The sequence below is a fragment of the Haliotis rubra genome, unplaced genomic scaffold (genome assembly GCF_003918875.1).
Source record: "Haliotis rubra isolate DU_JTF1 unplaced genomic scaffold, ASM391887v1 Scf14, whole genome shotgun sequence".
NCBI classification, from domain to species: Eukaryota; Metazoa; Mollusca; class Gastropoda; order Lepetellida; family Haliotidae; genus Haliotis; species Haliotis rubra.
The window spans coordinates 413164-434480 of record NW_025765336.1 but is presented as its reverse complement, the minus strand read 5'-3'; the positions used below and the strand labels follow the sequence as shown (position 1 = coordinate 434480).

At 44.9% G+C, this 21317-nt stretch overlaps 1 protein-coding gene across 24 annotated transcripts; it reads right to left on the bottom strand.

The window, feature by feature from the left end:
- Positions 1 to 172: 172 nt before the first annotated feature.
- LOC124268680 lies at positions 173 to 20664 on the bottom strand. Of its 24 annotated transcripts, none has more exons than XM_046703650.1 (4): positions 20341 to 20664; positions 20090 to 20283; positions 19511 to 19614; positions 9809 to 10632 (listed from the first exon to the last, which is right to left on the bottom strand). In XM_046703650.1, the coding sequence occupies exon 4, from the start codon at positions 10621 to 10623 to the stop codon at positions 10180 to 10182; it is 444 nt and encodes a 147-aa protein (XP_046559606.1). In that variant the 5' UTR covers positions 10624 to 10632; positions 19511 to 19614; positions 20090 to 20283; positions 20341 to 20664; the 3' UTR covers positions 9809 to 10179. The 24 variants fall into 24 exon arrangements, 22 of the variants coding, with proteins under 22 accessions (XP_046559606.1, XP_046559611.1, XP_046559616.1 ...); XM_046703655.1 differs by having other exon boundaries at positions 19511 to 19591; XM_046703660.1 differs by having other exon boundaries at positions 20136 to 20283.
- Positions 20665 to 21317: the final 653 nt, after the last annotated feature.

Below are 21317 nucleotides of genomic sequence, written 5' to 3'. Positions count from 1 at the left end.
AGTTCGAACCCTGAACCACCCCCACCCCACCCCATTTGGCTCCGCCAAAGGCAATATAAATCTTCAATGTGGTCTTAAGTCATTTTCAAAAGGGGAGGTTCGAACCCCTGAACACACACACACACACACACACACACACACACACACACACACACACACACACACACACACACACACTCACTCACACACTCACTCACTCACTCACACACACACACACACACACACACACACACACACACACACACTCTTGGATCCGCCTATGCATCGGAATTCAGTGTGATGTCTCTCCATCAGGCTGAAAACAGCACTGCTTGTTTCATCGTTTTGGACCGTGAAGCGCACATAAAATACATGTACTTTGCAATGATGTTTCCCGGAAGAGTGAGTGAGTTACGATTTTAAGTCACATCGGCAATATTTCAGCCATATCGTGACTAAAACAAGTTTTTTTCCGGAATAAGAAACGAGGACAGGGCGGTTCAACTACAATTCATTTTCTTTCTCGACAGATGTAACAAGAAATTTCTTTATGAATTATTGGTGCAAGGTTAAAAAGGTACCGCTAAGGGGCGAGTGAGTGAGTGTAAGTGAGTTGTTTGATTGGCATTTTCGAAGTTGATGAATAATAAGAAAGGTAAGATACTCTATGGATGACAACTTCTAGGTTTAAACAACCTGTACCGGAACCATCATGTACCGAAACGTTGCATCATAATATATATAAGTTGTCATCCAAAAAGTAAGATCCAGAGGTTGTGTAAGATCCAGAGGTTGTGTAAGATCCAGAGGGTGTGTAAGATCCAGAGGGTGTGTAAGATCCAGAGGTTGTGTAAGATCCAGAGAGTGTGTAAGATCCAGAGGGTGTGTAAGATCCAGAGGGTGTGTAAGATCCAGAGGGTGTGTAAGATGCAGATGGTGTAAGATCCAGAGGGTGTGTAAGATCCAGATGGTGTGTAAGATCCAGAGGGTGTGTAAGATCCAGAGGGTGTGTAAGATCCAGAGGGTGTGTAAGATCCAGAGGTTGTGTAAGATCCAGAGGGTGTGTAAGATCAGAGGTTGTGTAAGATCCAGAGGGTGTGTAAGATCCAGAGGGTGTGTAAGATCCAGAGGTTATGTAAGATCCAGAGGGTGTGTAAGATCCAGAAGATCCAGAGGTTGTGTAAGATCCAGAGGATGTGTAAGATCCAGAGCATGTGTAAGATCCAGAGGGTGTGTAAGATCCAAAAGATCCAGAGGGTGTGTAAGATCCAGAGCATGTGTAAGATCCAGAGGGTGTGTAAGATCAAGAGGTTGTGTAGGATCCAGAGGGTGTGTAAGATCCAAAAGATCCAGAGGGTGAGTAAGATCCAAAAGATCCAGAGGGTGTGTAAGATCCAGAGGGTGTGTAAGATCAAGAGGTTGTGTAGGATCCAGAGGGTGTGTAAGATCCAAAAGTTCCAGAGGGTGTGTAAGATCCAAAAGATCCAGAGGGTGTTTAAGATCCAGAGGGTGTTTAAGATCCAGAGGGTGTGTAAGATCCAAAAGATCCAGAGCATGTGTAAGATCCAGAGGGTGTTTAAGATCCAGAGGGTATTTAAGATCCAGAGGGTGTGTAAGATCCAGAGGGTGTGTAAGATCCAAAAGATCCAGAGGGTGTGTAAGATCCAGATGGTGTGTAAGATCCAGAGGGTGTGTAAGATCCAGAGGGTGAGTAAGATCCAGATGGTGTGTAAGATCCAGAGGGTGTGTAAGATCCAGATGGTGTGTAAGATCCAGAGGGTGTGTAAGATCCAGAGGGTGTGTAAGATCCAGAGGGTGAGTAAGATCCAAAAGATCCAGAGGGTGTGTAAGTTCGAGAGGGTGTGTAAGATCCAGAGAGTGTGTGCAGGATCCAGGGTGTCTCTGCAAGATCCAGAGGATTTGTACAGGATCAAAAGGGTGTGTAAGATCCGGAAGATGTGTGCAGGATCCAGAGGGTGTGTGCAGGATCCAGGGTGTGTGTGTGCAGAATCCATAGGGTGTGTGTAGGATCCAGAAGGTGTGTGTAAGATCCAGAAGATGTGTGCAGGATCCAGATGGTGTGTGCAGGATCAAGAAGTTGTGTACAGGATCCACAGGGTGTGTAAGATCCAGAGTGTGTGTAAGATCCAGAGTGTGTGTAAGATCCAGAGGGAGAGTAAGATCCAGAGGGTGTGTAAGATCCAGAGGATGTGTAAGATCCAGAGGGAGAGTAAGATCCAGAGGGTGTGAGCAGGATCCAGAGGTTGTGTGCAGGATCCAGAGAGAGTGTAAGATCCAGAGTTCATGTAAGATCCAGAGGGAGCGTAAGATCAAGAGGGTGTGAGCAGGATCCATAGGGTGTGTGTAAGATCCAGAGGATGTATAAGATCCAGAGTATGTGTACAGGATCCAGAGAGTGTGTGTAGGATCCAAATGTGTGTAAGATCCAGAGGGTGTGAGAAGGATCCAGTGGGTGTGTGCAGGATCCAGAGGGTGTGTGCAGGCTCCAGAAGGTGTGTGTAACATCCAGAGGATCCAGAGGATCCAGTGGGGTGTACAGGATCCAGAGGATGTGGTGTGTGCAGGATCCAGAGGATGGATCCAGAGGAGAGCAGGATCCAGAGGGTGTTTCCAGAGGGCAGGATCCAGAGAGCAGGATCCAGATGAGGATCCAGAGGTGTGTGTGCAGGATCCAGAGGGTGTGTACAGGATTCAGCGGGTGTGTGCAGGATCCAGAGGATGTGTACAAGATCCAGAGGGTGTGTACGGGATCCAGAGGGTGTGTGCAGGATCCAGAGGGTGTGTGAAGGATCCACTGTGTTCAGAATCCGGAGAAAGTATGTAGTGGATGTTTACAATATCCAGAATATAGTGCACATAGATTTTCGATCTGGGCTCCGTCACACGATGTTATTCTAGCTCGAGACTGTGGTAAGTCTATGTTTTGGTCGGAGAGCTACGATCATCTTAACGCCTCGATTGCTTCGTGAAGAGAACCCAGACATTCAGACCTTTGGTCTGGCTGACTCTGTGTCATCGAAATACGACTGTGTTGATCGTTGCTCATGCTCTTAGTCGCTGGTTTGACAGGGGCAGGTGTCACAAACAATCATGCAACTGTAACATTGGCGAGTGCTGCGTTAGGAAACGAAAATAGGAAAATAAACTAATAAGTAGCCCCTTAAACTGCCAAGACGGGACCTGGGAAGATCCGGGTTAGAACTGGAGGACTAACGGGATCGAGTGATCAGACTCGCTGACTTGGTTGACACATGTCATCGTATCACAATTACGTAGATCGATGCTCATGATGCTGATCATTAGATTGTCTGATCCAGACTCGACTATGTGCGGCGTTAAACAACCAGCAAACGAACTGCCAAGACGGAAGAATAGAATACGTCCGAGGCAAACGTAAAATCTCTTACTTTGACTAAACATTTCGGCTGTGCACCAAACGTTTCTAGAAAGCTACTGCCTTCCACAGACTATGACACACAGAAAACACTGATGCGTTTTTTTTTTTGAGAAAGAAATATCCTAGCCTGGGTCCCTGGGTCTGTTGCGCCTGCGCTACGCGTATTATACGCGTAGCGCAGGCGCAACAGACCCAGGGAACCAGGCTGGAAATATCCATCCTTGAAATGGTGAGATATACGTTAGAGTATAAATAGGATGATCTATTGATATTCAAGACATGTATATTCGGAGAGGAGGCGACACACTGAATACGAAGAAGATACAAAGGACATTTTGACCCAAAACTGTTTTTCTCAAAATGTCATAAAATATCAGGCACCTTTGGCAGAGTTTCCATTTTCCGTTCATGAAATGTTGCCAGACGGGCTTATATATTCATTTTTTAATTCAACTTGTTATTGTTGACAATGTTTTTGATATTCACCAGTTGTCACATCTGAAAACTGAGTTGTTTAATCATCTATGCGTCCACATGGCAAACCGGATACAAACATTATACATAACAGTACATACATCCTGCCTCTGCATCTGTTACCATCTGACCTAGAATGTACACGAAGTACATCGGAACTCGGTGTGCTGAACCTGTCTCTCCACCAGGCAGAAAACGTTACCAACCCGTAAGATCCGGGTTAGAATCGGTACTCCGTAACCCATGCTTGTCGTATGAGACGACAAAGGGGATCAGGTGGTCACTGATGCTTTTTTTCTTTTTGAGATAAAAATTTCCATCCTTGAAATGGTGATATATGTATTTGAGTCAAAACACAGTGAAACCTGTCTACATTGGCACCCCACGGGACCGAAATATCATACCGGTTTAGGCAGAGTGCCGGATTAGATAGTGACGATCATTTTGCACCATGGCTGCCATTTACACTCGTCAATATCTTACCTCTGTAAGGCCTTTATCTTTTTATCCAGTTGACAGCATCAAGGACTGTGATGGCTTTCGCCAGTTCATGTGCAGATGGACTGGCGAGGGACTTTAAACGATATCTGATGATGTTTGTCTTGTCCAGACTCGATTATTTACAGACCGCCGCCATATAGCTGTAATATTGCTGAGTGCGGCGTAAAACTAAACTCACTCACACTCAATCTAAACTCGTCACTAATTGGGTCACTTATATTAACGACTGAAACGGACATGCCATCAATTTCTTTGTATTTTTTATGCATTGTTTGGTTTATTTGCAAAATAAAATCACCCAAAAAAATGTCAACAGGCGTTTAAAGGAGATAAAATCCATGGACACTACGTACCACGCCGGAAGCTTCCAGACACTTTCCGTGACAAAATCGTGTTATTCCGGGACAAGCCGAGTCTTATGTCCACTATCCTAGCCTGTATCAGAACAGTACACACTTGGCGTTGATATAGACAAGTGGACACTCTTGCCTCGGGAAGGTAGTTAATATCATGAACGAGTCGTTAGGGTCTTCAGAGTATAGACTCTGTCTACCACAAAGCTTCTTTATGAAGTTATTTTGACTATTTGGTCAAAACAACTTTCAAAGAAAAAGCTGAAGGCAATTTTCCTCTTTGTGAAGTTATTTTGCGTATTTGGTCAAAAACAACTTTCAAACAAAATGGTCCAAGGCCATTTTCTTAATACCACACACCTTTAAACACAGGCTTTCTCTAACAATACATTTGTCGTTTTCTGATCTCGTAGTATTGGTGGGGCGGTTGGGTAGCCTAATGGTTAAAGCGTTGGTTCGTCACGCCGAAGACCCGGGTTCGAATCCCCTCATGGGTACATTGTGTAAAGCCCATTTCTGGTGTCCCCCGCCGTGATGTTGCTGGAATATTGCTAAAAGCGGCGTAAAACCAAACTCAGTCAGTCAGTCAGTCGTAGTATTGGTGCTTGCAGGTAATAATATTCCTACCAGGCTTGTCATCTTTAGAAGATCTGTCTGCTTGTACCCGCTGTTGTAAACTGATACCACTTACATTTGACGGAGTGTTGTTTGTTTGTTTGTTTGTTGTTTAACACCGCAGGATGTCACGCTCGGAGCACAGAGAAAACGTCCCTCGGACAATGGATCAGTGGATTTTTCTTTCCAAGATTCAAATGAGGCACTAGAAAGTTAACAGTAATATTACCGTCTTACCCTACCGGGTACCCATTCACTGCCGACTACAACGAGGAATATTTCGAAAAAGATCAATTGCCTATGGAGGAACATCATTGCCTGGAGCTGGACAGAGATGATAAATGCTTGGGGGTCAAGTTGTTGAACACGATCACTCATGGAAGGACCAATCTTTTCTTATTCGTTGATGTTTTACCACCCCAATGGCATAGGTTGCGGACGTGATTATTTACAGCTGAAATATTGGTGACGGCACGGCATTCCATCCCTTCAATTCCTTATATGGAGATGCACAATTACACAAGGTTTTACTCGGCAGTGAATGGGTACCCGGTAGGATAAGACGGCAATAAGACTGTTACCTTTCTAGTGCTTCACCTGAATCTGAGAAGGAAAATCCAATGACCCATTGCCCATTGTGTCTCTGCGTTCTGAGCGTGACTTCCAGCTTGGAATAAACACCAAACAAATATGTTATACAAACTGTTACACTACACTTGGTTACTATGACAGGCAGTAAACCAGATCGTCTGACCACCCGATCCCCAGACGATTCTTGTGACAAATATAGGATACTCGAACCTACATTCCCATATCTCTAGGAATCCCCGTGGGGGAGAAAGACACACACTAACAAGATTCCTGTTAGTTTGTAGTCTTCCTCAAGTAAAGGTAAAAATACATTTGTTCACAGAGCCACTGATCCAACTGCCCTGTTGCACATCTCTGGATCCTCATCCGTTGTTTGAAGTACAGGCCTTGCCGGTATCTGTGTCAGAGGCCACCTCGGGGCCTCCTTCCTGTTATGAACGACCTCTTCTGTAACACAGCCCCTTGACAAGTCATCCTCATTTAGCTCTATCTGGAGGCTTGGGCAATAGGGCTCTGTTTGATATACGTAATGATGATCCTACGAGCTGGAAATAACCCGACTGTTTTGTCCGTGATTCAGCGACACTGTGGGTATTTCGTCTGTGATCTGTAACCAGGATCTGTCTTGAGGGTAAGCTGGCACTGCAATGACAGCAGAATATTGGTCAATGAGGTGCTCGATTTATCGGTTTCTGGGGCGGAGGGATGGTTGGTTGGTTGGTTGGGTTGTTGTTTAACGCCGCACTCAATTCATGTTTACAGGGCTCGATGTAAGTATTTAGAACTTGCACTGAGTGAGTTTATTTTTACGCCGCTCTCAGTAATATCCAGCTATATGGTGGCGGTCTGTAAATAGTCGAGTCTAGACCAGACAATCCAGTGATGAACATCATCGATCTGCGCAATTGGGAACCGATGACATGTGTCAACCAAGTCAGCGAGCCTGACCGCCCGATCCCGTTAGTCGGCTCTTACGACAAGCATTGGTTGCTGAAGACCAATTCGAACCCGGATCTTCACAGGTCAGCGGAGGGTTGACACATGTCATCGAGTCCCAGCTGCGTACATCGATCCTCATGATGTTGTTCACAGGATTGTCTGGTCCAGACTGATTATTTACAGACCGCCCCACATATCTGGAATATTGCTGAGTGCGGCATTAACAACAAACAAAAGATTATTCAGACATTGCTTACGCTCGCTGTGACAGATGCCAACACAACGCGCTGAAGGTAATCGATAAGCCGATGAAAAATGAAGCCGGTTTTCGGTGATTACTTCAAGGCATAAAATGTCATAACAGTTTAGGGAACGTTGCCATATTTATGTGATGCATCCTGTGCTCTACGTCTCACATAGCAAATAAACAGCTTTTTATGTGTGTATTGTATGCTAGAATTTCTAGCGTGCGGTAACTGAGCTAGGAAGCTGCAGATGCCAGCTACCAGCATCCCTAGGCTGTAATTAGCAAAGGCCTATCTGTCAATAGGAACATCTAAAGAGACAAAAATGTCACGATATAAAAACGACATCTTTTCTTTCTTTCATGACAAAACAAATCGATAGACAATTAATGAGACGTTAGTACATGCCCATTGTTTGTCGCTACCATTGAGCTCACCTAGGCTTTGATGGTATAAGAGTTTATTCTTTGTCAGATTGGACAACCTCAAGAAAACCCAAACATTAACTAATTCATAATAATCCTGACAAAACAAAACAGTTTATGTTTTAATTTCTATACAGTTCTTACCGGCACAATTAAACCATCACATTTCTCCGTAGAAACGGGGTTGAACCCATATAGTGCCCAAGACCATTGGGCCAACTCTGCTTTTCATATATTCAGACAGATGTCTACTGCCAGAACAAAACAAAACAGAAGATAATTGAAATTGGTTTATTCACTCCTTTGTTCTGTTAAACAGAATCATTTTTCTGGTGTACCCTGTGGGGAATAGCCCCATAGTCGCAATGGCTACAGTGGGGATTGGATGGACTTGCTCTGTGACCCAGTGACTGCGTGTCATCGTACCCCGATGGTGTCTACTGTGACCCAGTGACTGCGTGTCATCGTACCCCGATGGTGTCTACTGTGACCCAGTGACTGCGTGTCATCGTACCCCGATGGTGTCTACTGTGACCCAGTGACTGCGTGTCATCGTACCCCGATGGTGTCTACTGTGACCCAGTGACTGCGTGTCATCGTACCCCGATGGTGTCTACTGTTGCTCATTCTCTCGGTCACTAGTTGGTAAGGTCCAAGCCGCTGTTATAAAGCAGCAACGAGACATGACATTTATGGGACATGTAGCCTCTGCTGTGTCATAATTGTGGACTGGAATCAATACAGACATGCACAACATATATGTGTCTCCTATATTGAATCCTAGAAGGGAAATTGTCGCGTTGACGCATTGTCGCGTTGTCGCCCTCTCAAAAACAAGCAAAAAGAGGCAAAATTAACCAAAGCGTGACAATGCGACATATTCATTATGTCACGTTGTTGCATTGTCGCGCATTTTAGGCTTTTTTTTACACATCTTAGGTGGGGCGACAATGCGACATATTTTGACCTTGAAAATTGTCGCTATGTCGCGTGTCGCCCTTTGGATGAATAAAAAAATAATTTCAAAACGCGACAATGCGACAGAGCGACAATGCGACAAATGGCCGAAATGTCGCGTTGTCGCATTGTCGCGCTTTGGTTAATTTTGCCTCTTTTTGCTTGTTTTTGAGAGGGCGACAATGTCCCTTCTAGGATTCCATAGTCTCCAGCATATAAACCGGGTATATACACATAGAGTGTGTTTTTACAATGCGATTAGCAATATTCCAGCAACTACTTTGCGGGAACGCCATGAAGTAGTCACACACGTTGGGAATCGAACCCGGGTCTTCTGCGTGACGAGCGGGGCTTTAACCACAAGGCTACCCCACTGCCCCACGTATACTACAGGAATACATGTATATGTACCCTCATATGAGGTATAACAATTATATAAAACTAAATAGACATAATATCAGATAAAATATATAATATATCTATGTCGTACCTGATGCTTTGATTGCGAAGTTAGATAAGGAGACTAACATCCAGGTGTGTATATTGATTTCAGCATAATTTTGTATTTAAGTTTCATGGAAACTAATGAATTAGCCGAGAGTTGCGGTTCATACAGTCAAGTCAAGGACACCAGAAATGGACTTTAAACCACTATAGGCTACCCCACTGCTCCACTTGTATGAAGAATGCAGCGCTGATTTCACCCGGAGTACATTAGAGAACAGGCATCTATAAAAGATCCGGCTCCGTTCCACAAAGCGATCTTAGCGCTAAGACGATCTAACTCCCAAGCTTAAACACTGACTTGTGACAGTCGTAGCGATAAGTTCTCTTGTGCCCTGCCTTTATTCTTCCTCCGGTTTAGAAAAAGCGTCTATTGGTTGTCCTGTGTCCAGTGTCCCGGTGCCTGTTTGGACTTTTGTATCCTTAAACTCTTTTTTCGAATCTGGATGATTCCCCTAGGAACTGTATCACACTCTTGGATATGTGCATCTTGTTTCGCAGGTACAATCAACATGACAGCGGATTCATGCTTTGGTTAAATGACCAAAGGTTTTCTGAATTCGGTTATATATCCACTCGCATTTGATGATCAAACACGATAGCCTCAGATCACTCACAATACAAGAATACAAGAATGTTGGCCCGTGAATATCCGGGTTAGAATTGATCTTCAGTAACCAGGCTTGTCGTAAGAGGCGAATAACGGGACCGGGTGATCAGGCTCGCTGACTTGGTTGACACATGTCATCGGTTCCCAATTGCGCAGATCGATGCTCATGATGTTCATCACTGGATTGTCTGGTCCAGACTCGATATTTACAGACCGCCGCCATAACATTCCTGGGTGCGGCGTAAAACTAAACTCACTCACTTACTCACAAGAATGTTGCCGGAACCGGAAGTAGTGTTCAACAAACAAACAGTCAGGTCCAGTCTCATGATTAAACCTGACACTCTATATACGGTTTCATGTAATTCTCTGAAATAGGAGTCCGATCATTTTAGTCATTTGATCGCTAGGAAAATATAAAACTCGAAACAGATTCCCTTGGGCTTGTACGGCAAAATATATATCCATATATTGATCATTGTAAATCAGGGACGTGTTTGCAAAGGTTGTCACTTGAAAAGTATATGTAGGCTACAGAGGACGACAGCGTAAGAACGGAAACCTGGCATCACTGAATGACACATCCTTCGTTCCTGATGATGACCCCCAACCTGGCAACCTGATCCACGAGGTCTCCTGGATCCATCCGGACTCCCTTCTCACTTCTGCTCCATCCACGACCGGCCATGATGGCCTCAAGGACCGTGAAACACGGAGTTATCTCCCCCTGCTTCTTCCACTCACGCTTCGTCTGCCACTCCCGCCACCACTTCCGGATTAAGTACTCGTCAACCTCGGCCGCCTGCACCGGGAAGATCTTGTCAGCTGCCCTTCCCTCAAAGTTGCAGTCGTCCTCTAACGTCGTCGGATTTATCGGCTGACTTTCATTGTCGTCTGGGAACATGTTCCTCCGCCAGCTGATGTACGTTCCGTCTGACAGTTGGAGTCCGCCATGACCTGCTATCTCGCCGTCATTTTCTTTACCTTTCCACACATAGAGTTTTGCGCACATGATGCCTGTCTGAAAAAGAAATCATTAACAAAACAGTGTCGTGTAATTGTAGTACGTCTCATCGGTCTAGTAGTTAAGGTGTTTGTCTTGGGAACAGATTGATAAGGTGTTTGTCTTGGGAACTGATTGTTTAGTCACACAACAGCATGATGGTTCTTGATGTTTCCCTGCCTGGCGTTCTATATAACAAGGACTTGTCGACTTAGAGTCAGTATGGTGTGTCTAAGTAGGGCGTCAGTGTTAAACTGTAAAGCCGGCTTTGGGCCTGGCTAGTACCAGCAAACACAAGAGTGAGTTTAGTTTTACGCCGCTTTTAGCAATAAGCCAGCAATATCACGGCGGGAGACACCAGAAATGGGCTTCACACATTGTACCCATGTGGGAATCGAACCCGGGTCTTTGACGTGAGGAGCGAATGCTTTAACCACTGGGCTACCAGCAAGCACAAGAACCCATGGCAAGATCCAAATCTCGCCACCATTTTAAGGGATCCCGCTTCTGCGGTCTTAACGCAATGGGGTAGCCCTGTGGTTACAGAGTTCGCTCATGATGCCGTTCATGGGTTCGATTCCACACAGTGGTCCAATATGTGAAACTCATTGCAGGTGTTCCCAGAAGTGAGATTGCTCATATGGTGCCGAGGGAGGTGTAAAACCATATGCCCGGTCTGTATGCTGGAGCAGTGTGCTGAAGTCTGAAGCACCAGACTTATAGTACGTTCAGTGCCTGAGTTTGCTAAAGGTGGCATGAAACATACTCACTCACTCTTTTTACAGGCATTCATCATCACAAGTAAATCTCCGTAGCCAAGGAGTCGTCGATATGTATTACTTTCACTCTGCAAATCCCTAAATAAGCTTAGTCTTTCAAAATATAAAATTTTGACATAAACACATTTATCCACTTAAATTTGAAAAGAGCCCCGTGGAAATGGGACCTGAACTCGAGTGGAATCTAGAATTGCTTCATTTAGAGCGTTTGTATTGCAGAGATGGCTGGACGGAAGGTAAAGTAACAAAGTTCCGGATTATGAGACTAATCCCCTATTCATTCCGTTTACAAAGACCATGTTGGATATATATCCTCATTCGGAAATATTAAAATACGTAACAATGAAACATAAACTAGCGAGAGACCAGGACGCCGTTTTCAGAGAAGTGAGGTATTGTTAAAGCGGAAAGTTTAAAGCTTGACGTTATATTAAAACAGGCCATAAAATAAAGAAATAATTGATTTCCTGCAAAGATACAAGTCAGAGCAATAGTGATGCCAAGCGTTTTCCTTTCTGAAATTTGAATAGAACTTTGTAGACAAAATTTACATTCAGAGTGAAAATACAGACATTTTACACTCGTGTGTGCATGTCCTGTTGATTTTACGAACCGATGTTTAAATCACGTGGTCACGTCATGGCAATATGCATGTCATGCTTCAAATTCGTCAGGTTCATTGTTTCAAAGCAAAACACGTAAAACCAGCGGACATGTCATGCATAACTGGACCTCGAGTATTCAATAACATATGTGAATCGATTGATTATCCAGCATGGTGCTCCTGAATATCGGTCGAGGTTACGGGGTGGGATAGGTTTAGTCAATTTCATCAAGGTGAAGAGTAAGTGAGTATGGTTTTACGCCGCCATTAGCAATATTTAAGCAATATCCCAGAATGGGCTTCAGACAATGTACCCATGTAGGATCGAACCCGGGTATTCGGCGTGACGATCAAACGGTTTAACCACTAGGCTACCCCACCGCCACGGGGAAGAGTGAGTGAGTGAGTTTGGTTTTACGCCACTTTTAACCCTATTCCAGCAATATCACGGCGGGGGACACCAGAAATGGGCTTCACACTTTGTACCCAGGTGGGGGATCGAACCCGGGTCTTCGGCGTGACGAGCGAACGGTTTAACCACTTCACTACCCCACCGCCACCTCACGGGGAAGAGATTGACATCATGATGCAATTAACGTGAATGGCTTCGAGCAGAACACGTATAAACAACGGATATGTCATGCATACCTTGACCTGGACCAAGATTCAATAACATATGTGACCGTTTTACAATGACGCATCTAGTTTAGTGCACGTGTACCTCGTTCAATAGTACTCGGCGGAAAAGGTGCAGTCCGTTTTATAATGGGGGAGGCTTTGAAATTGACGTAATAATGAAATTAACGTGAATGCTTCAAAAGAATATGCACTGTATACCAGACCTCGACTCGCTAAGCACAAGTGACTCTCCGCTAAACACTGTACACAGGATTACGTAAAGTTCTATGATGATAGTTGTATACAACTGTGAATCACGATAGTATGTCTATTGTCGGCCGTATGTATTTGTGGTAAAAAGGTAGCTATAGTCTGTTTGCGGTGAAAACGTACCGATGAATTTCACTTTAAACAAAAATGTAAATCAAATAAAGAGAAATTAAGATTGCGAATCCTCATAATTTTACCTTGCCATTTCAAAATTTAAATATCAGATTTTTATTCAACGTAGGATAAAAGTTGTTTAACAAACGATCATAGTTTCAAATCGCTATTATTGGTTTGTATTACAAGGGGGTATGCACATTAAATGAAACACCGAGAACAAGGAGGGTTGGTCTCAGCCTGGTTCCCTGGGTCCGCAGTGGCGAAGCGTAGCGCAGGCGCAACGGACCCAGGGAACCAGGCTGGGTTGGTCTAAGTTAACGCTCATCACGTACCGCACGTGCATTTGTTTCACTGTTCCAACTACTGCGCTTACCCCCTTGTAATACAAACCAATATAAGCGATTTGAAACAATGATCGTTTGTTAAACAACTTTTTTCCTAAGTTGAATAAAAATCTAAGATTTGATTTTTCAATTGGCAAGGTAGAATTATGAGGATTCGCAATCTTAATTTCACTAAAATTCGATTTACATTTTGTTTAATGTGAAATTCACCGGTACGTTTTCACTGCAAACAGACTATAGACTTGGTGATGTTTTCATTGAGTACACAACTCATCCACTTACATGATACAGTATCCGTGTGTATGGGATGTTATAGTGAGTGAGTGAGTTTAGTTTTACGCTGCATTCAGCAATATTCCAGCTATATGGCGGCGGTCTGTAAAAAATCGAGTCTGGACCAGACAATCCAGTGATCAACAGCATGAACATCGATACACGATTGGGATACGATGACATGTGTCAACCAAGTCAGCGAGCCTGACAACCCGATCCCGTTAATAGACTCTAACGACTAGCATGGGGCGCTGAAGACCAATTCTAAGCCGGGTCTTCATTGGTGGCATGGCGTGTCAGGGTATGGGTGGCATGGCGTGTCAAGGGTATGGGTGGCATGGCGTGTCAAGGGTATGGGTGGCATGGCGTGTCAAGGGTATGGGTGGCATGGCGTGTCAAGGGTATGGGTGGCATGGCGTGTCAAGGGTATGGGTGGCATGGCGTGTCAAGGGTATGGGTGGCATGGCATGGCGGCGTGTCAAGGGTATGGGTGGCATGGCGTGTCAAGGGTATGGGTGGCATGGCGTGTCAAGGGTATTGGTGGCATGGCGTGTCAAGGGTATGGATGGCATGGCGTGTCAAGGGTATGGGTGGCATGGCGTGTCAAGGGTATGGGTGGCGTGTCAGGGGTAAGGGCATGGGTGGCATGGCGTGTCAAGGGGTATGGATGGCATGGCGTGTCAAGGGTATGGATGGCATGGCGTGTCAAGGGTATGGGTGGCATGGCGTGTCAAGGGTATGGGTGGCATGGCGTGTCAAGGGTATGGCGTGTGGGTGGCATGGCGTCAAGGGTATGGGTGGCATGGCGTGTCAAGGGTATGGGTGGCATGGCGTCAAGGGTATGGGTGGCAAAGGGTATGGGTGGCATGGCGTGTCAAGGGTATGGGTGGCATGGCGTGTCAATGGGTGGCATGGCGTGTCAAGGGTATGGGTGGCGGCGTGTCAAGGGTATTGGTGGCACAGCGTGTCAAGGGTATGGATGGCATGGCGTGTCAAGGGTATGGGTGGCATGGCGTGTCATGGCGTGTCAAGGGTATGGGTGGCATGGCGTGTCAAGGGCATGGGTGGCATGGCGTGTCAAGGGGGGCATGGGTGGCATGGCGTCAAGGGTCATGGCGTCAGGGGCATATGGCGTGGCATGGCGTGTCAAGGGTATGGGTGGCATGGCGTGTCAAGGGTATGGTTGGCATGGGTATGGCGTGTCAAGGGTATGGCATGGCGTGTCAAGGGTATGGGTGGGTGGCATGGCGTATGGATCAAGGGTCATATGGCGTGGCGTGTCATGGCGTGTCAAGGGTATGGGTGGCATGGCGTGTCATGGGTGGCATGGCGTGTCAAGGATAAGGGGCATGGCGTGTCAAGGGTATGGGTGGCATGGCGTGTCAGGGTATGGGTGGCATGGCGTGTCAAGGGTATGGGTGGCATGGCGTGTCAAGGGTTGGTGGCATGGCGTGTCAAGGGTATGGGTGGCATGGCGTGTCAAGGGCATGGCATGGCGTGTCAAGGGTATGGGTGGCATGGCGTGTCAAGGGCATGGGTGGCATGGCGTGTCAAGGGTATGGTGGCATGGCGCAAGGGTATCCGTACATTGCTGTTTTTGGCAGGCGTGATATGGATTCCGTTCTTGGCACAGGAGTTATGTCAAGGGTATGGGGCAATTCTATTGTCTGGCACAGGAGCGTGTGAGAGGTCAGGATGTATACATGTATACATGTATAGATGTATACACCAGCAAAGTCACAATGGGATTCAGAAATCTACATAACCTTTTGTACCACGTGAGTGATCGAATCTGGGATTTCGGCGTGACAAGCCATCGCTTGAACCATTACCTTACACCGCCGCTGCTGTGACTGCATAATCATCTCCCCACGACGTCGAAATACGACGACGCACACAGTACAGCGGTAACACATCACGACATTCCTCGCTTTAACGACACAGTGGGGAAACAGAGGGACACACATTTAACACTTCTACTGCTCCGTGGTGTAGTGGTTACTATCGCCTTGTAGGTTCGAATCCCTGGACTAACACTTAGTCTTTGAATATATAATTTTAACAGTAACAAATAAACCCATGTAAATTGAAAAGATGCCCCAGTGAGATGGGAGATTCAGAACCTGGGGAAATCAGTTTGATATATTTACTTTGTAATCCAACCCGTGAAGATCCGGGTCAGAGATGATCTTCAGTAACCCATGCTTGTCATAAGAGGCGACTAACGGGATCGGGTGGTCAGGCTGGCTGACTTGGTTGACACATGTCATCGTATCCCAATTGCGTAGATTGATGCTTATGCTGTTGATCACTGGATTGTATGGACCAGACTCGATTATTTACAGACCGGGGAATATTTCTCGGTGCGGCGTAAAACAAAACTCACTCACTCACTTACTCACTTTGTAATCCGACCCCTAAAGTGAGTTGGTTTTCTTGCAGAAGATAACAGACCCTGAACCTGAGGAAATCTAAACTTGCTTTATTTAGGGCTTTAGCACTACAGAGAGGGCTTGGCAGTAGGGAAATTAATGTGGTTCAGGGACTGTGAGACCTGAGGAAATCTAGACTTGCTTCATTTAGGGCTTTAGCATTGCAGAGAGGGCTAGGCTGTAGGGAAAATAATATGGTTCAGGGACTGTGTGACCTGAGGAAATCTAGACTTGCTTCATTTAGGGCTTTAGCATTGCAGGGAGGGCTAGGCAGTAGGGAAAATAATGTGGTTCAGGGATTGTGACACAGACTATTCGAACCCCCTTCATTCTTCATCCCATCAGTATGCTTTGCAAATATGATGCTTCGGGAACACTGCTAGACTAGCCCGTCTCACAGTCCCTGAACCACATTATTTTCCCTTCAACCCAACCATGCAAAAAGCAAAACCCATAAATGAATCAAGTCTATATTCCCTCGGGTGCTGAATTCCGATCTCACTTGTTCTGCTTTTCAGTTTAAATGGATTTATTTGTTTTGATCAAAATGATATATTTCAGAGAAAAGGCGTCATGATCCGGTGTGCCTGACGCTGCTCATGGGTTCGAATCCTAAATTAGAACCTTGCCGGCATTACTCACGTGTTAATATCTACGACCTGGGCAGCATGGAAATGGCTTTGATACGCCTGAATATTGATCATGTAAGTCCCACCGAGCATGCCGGGGTCTAGCTGTTACTACTAGTTTCCCATAATGGAGTCATGTTGATGGTATCCTTATTACCTACTGTTCTGGTTTGAGACGAACAGTTACTATCAGTTTCATATTGTCCTGTTTTTAGACGAACGGTTACTATCAGTTTCATATTGTCCTTTTTTTAGACGAACAGTTACTATCAGTTTCAAATTGTCCTGTTTTTAGACGAACGGTTACTATCAGTTTCAAATTGTCCTGTTTTTAACTATCAGTTTCCCATACCTTTTTAGAAACGGTTACTATCAGTTTCATATTGTCCTTTTTTTAGACGAACGGTTACTATCAGTTTCATAAATTGTCCTTTTTTTAGACGAACGGTTACTATCAGTTTCAGATTGTTCTTGATTGAGACGAACGGTTACTATCAGTTTCAGATTGTCCTTTTTTTAGACGAACGGTTACTATCAGTTTCATATTGTCCTTTTTAGACGAACGGTTACTATCAGTTTCATATTGTCCTTTTTTAGACGAACGGTTACTATCAGTTTCATATTGTCCTTTTTTTAGACGAACGGTTACTATCAGTTTCATACTATGTCCTTTTCTTTTTGAGACGAACGGTTACTATCAGTTTCATATTGTCCTTGTCCTTATTTAGACGAACGGTTACTATCAGTTTCATATTGTCCTTTTTAGACGAACGGTTACTATCAGTTTCATATTGTCCTTTCTTAGACGAACGGTTACTATCAGTTTCATATTGTTCTTGATTGAGACGAACGGTTACTATCAGTTTCAGATTGTCCTTTTTTTAGATTACTATCAGTTTCATATTGTCCTTTTTTTAGACGAACGGTTACTATCAGTTTCATATTGTCCTTTTGTAGACGAACGGTTACTATCAGTTTCATATTGTCCTTTTTTAGACGAACGGTTACTATCAGTTTCATATTGTTCTTGGTTGAGACGAACGGTTACTATCAGCTGTCTATTGTTCTTTTTGGAGATGAACGGTTACTATCAGTTTCCTATTGTCACTGTTGGAGCCCAGCTGTGAATGAGTTTCCCATTTTAGAGCCCAACTGTCACACAATTAGTGAGTGAGTGAGTTTAGTTTTACGCCGCACTCAGCAATATTCCAATAATCGAGTCCGGACCAGACAATCCAGTGATCAACAGCATGAGCATGGGTTCCTGAAGATCAATTCTAACCCAGATCTTCACGGGTCATACAATTAGTAAACTGATTAAGTGTTATTGGCTATTGTTTAGACTTTATTTAGTAACCTTACATTCTACTTATTTGTTTGCTTATCCGATGTGAAATTGACGCACACGCACATGCACATGCACACGCACATGCACACCTTATCTCCCCACTCATTCACAGCAGCTCCAACACAAAGTCAAGGTTGTTTATTTAAATCATCTGGTACCACCCTAATGGCTGTAAAGATGTACACCGAGAAACGTGACCACCGTATATGGGGCGACATTTGATGACAACAGTAAGCAGCTACCACCACCCCCCCATCGAATAATACTGACCCACGGCGTCATTCATGTCAGTCCTGACAGAAACATGCGTGTGTTGCTTACACTGAAGCCACGCAAGAACCTTCAAATTCAGAGCTGGGAGTGGTATTTAATTAAATCTCAACAATCCCTGGCGGTATATTTAGTTCACTCCGTGAGCATGAAAAAGGTTCATGTGCAATCTTAAAGGTTGCCATAGCAACATATATTTATGATTCATAAGCGTTTTCATTGACCATTGTACGTCATCAGTGAAGCTCAGGTTAGGCAACATATTCTCCTGTGAGTGAGTCACCCCTTTACAACACGCATTACAATGCAGTGAGAGATAGCTTCAAGGACAACGTGCATACAACCTTTGCTGGAGTACATTGCGTCGACTCCATTGAACAGGTACACTTTGTGTAACGAACGGGAGAGGCGGGGGACAGGTTGGGTTTATTCTGTCTCGTGTGTGTGTGTGAGTGAGAGAGAGAGAGAGAGAGAGAGAGAGAGAGAGAGAGAGAGAGAGAGAGAGAGAGAGAGAGAGAGAGAGAGAGAGAGAGAGAGAGAGAGAGAGAGAGAAAGAAGAGAATGGGGGAGTTCTATTACGCACACACACGCGCACACCAATACGGACAGACACAAAGTCACACACATGGAGATTGTGTATATATACATAAATATACACGTACATACCTGACACATATACATACATACAGGAATAAATGCGCATGCACACACACAAATGAACACACATACACACGCGCGCATACGCACAGCCATACAGACACACACATGGAGAAAGTATACGCTTACATTAACATACGCGTGCATAGTTAATACATACACACGCACACACTTACATGCACACACACGCAGTAACAATTAGTACTCATATAACACGAGAAAACAGAAATACATAGCTCACTGACAACAGAGACCACGTAATAGGGTTATATCATATGGTCTCTACATAGACATAGAGACGACAGCCCTGCATCGTGTCGCCATAAGCTATCATCATTAAATTGTTACATCGTTTGTCATGCTCATTATCTCTGGAGATATGTAAATTATACTCATAAAGCGTACAATATGGAAATGTAATTCCTGTTTTATACGGCTAGCGGTGACACGTGATAATGAATTCGACACGACAGCAAATTATCATACTGGCCAGTACGCATAAATGCATACTCTCGGACCAAGACAGTGTATGCCAACATATTCTGCACGACTTACCACTTAGTGCACCTGTGTTCCTGGTGTTAGTGCACCTGTGTTCCTGTTGCTAGTGCACCTGTGTTCCTGTTGTTAAAGCACCTGTGTTCCTGTTGTTAGAGCACCTGTTGCTAGTACACCTGTGTTCCTGTTGTGAGAGCACCTGTGTTCCTGTTGTTAGAGCACCTGTGATTCTGTTGTTAGAGCACCTGTGTTCCTTTTGTTAGAGCACCTGTGATTCTGTTGTTAGATCATCTGTGTTCCTTTTGTTAGAGCACCTGTGTTCCTGTTGCTAGTGCACCTGTGTTCCTTTTGTTAGAGCACCTGTGTTCCTGTTGTTAGAGCACCTGTGTTCCTTTTGTTAGTGCACCTGTGTTCCTGTTGCTAGTGCACCTGTGTTCCTTTTGTTAGAGCACCTGTGTTCCTTTTGTTAGTGCACCTGTGTTCCTATTGCTAGTGCACCTGTGTTCCTTTTGTTAGAGCACCTGTGTTCCTGTTGTTAGAGCACCTGTGTTCCTGTTGTTAGAGCACCCGTGTTCCTGTTGTTAGAGCACCCGTGTTCCTGTTGTTAGAGCACCTGTGATTCTGTGGTTAGACCACCTGTGATTCTGTTGTTAGAGCACCTGTGTTCCTTTTGTTAGTGCACCTGTGATTCTGTTGTTAGAGCACCTGTGTTCCTGTTGTTAGAGCACCTGTGTTCCTGTTGTTAGAGCACCCGTGTTCCTGTTGTTAGAGCACCTGTGATCCTGTTGGTAGAGCACCTGAGAGCACCTGTGTTCCTGTTGGTAGAGCACCTGTAGTGCACCTGTGTTCCTGTTCTTAGTTCACCTGTGTTCCTGTTCTTAGTGCACCTGAGTGCACCTGTGTTCCTGTTCTTAGTTCACCTGTGTTCCTGTTTTTAGTGCACCTGTGTTCCTGTTCTTGGTGCACCTGTTTTCTTGTTCTTAGTTCACCTGTGTTCCTGTCGTAAGAGCACCTGTATTCTTGTAGTCAATGCACCTATGTTTTTGGCATTAGTGAAGTTGTGTTCCTGTCGTTAGTGCCCCTTGTTCCTGTCGTTAGTGCCCCTTGTTAGTACACCTGTCTTCTATTACAAGGGCTGTGTACATGAGTGTACCTTGTAGCGGTGTTATTCTGTAGGCGGGTACACACTCAACAACCCGCGGTGCACAAGACTCTTAACACTGATCGATCAAGTGGAACGTCACCTCTCCGTGGCTCACTGACCCGATACCGTGGGAAGGTAACTGTTCCTACACTTGCTCCCAGTCCCCTGTTGTGTGCCTCAGTCCCTAAACCATATTATTTTCCGGGGCGGTGGGGCAGCCTACTGGTTAAAGCGTTCGCTCGTCACGCCAAAGGCTCGGTTTCGATTTCCCATATGGGCACAATGTGTGAAGCCCATTTCTAGTGTCCCCCGTCATGATATTGCTGGAATATTGCTAAAAGAGGCGTCTAACCTCACTCACTCACAATATTATTTTCCCCTTCCGCCCAACCCACCCTGTAATGTCCAAACCTTAACTAAAGCAAGTGTAGACTTTCCTCAAATTTTGAATCTCCTAGCTGACTGAGGCTCCTTTTCAATTACGATGAAGCTTTTCTTTTTATGAAGAGTATATGGGTGACCGACAGGACGGCCATACAGTTACATAGTAAACTACGACCAGAACGAACTCGAAACGACCGCTAATTGTAGTTTGATATAACAATAGTTCGTTATACGCATTTCGACTAAAAGAGTGAGTGAGTGAGTTTGGTTTTACGCCGCTTTTAGCAATATTCCAGCAATATCACGGCGGGGGATACCAGAAATGGGCTTCACACA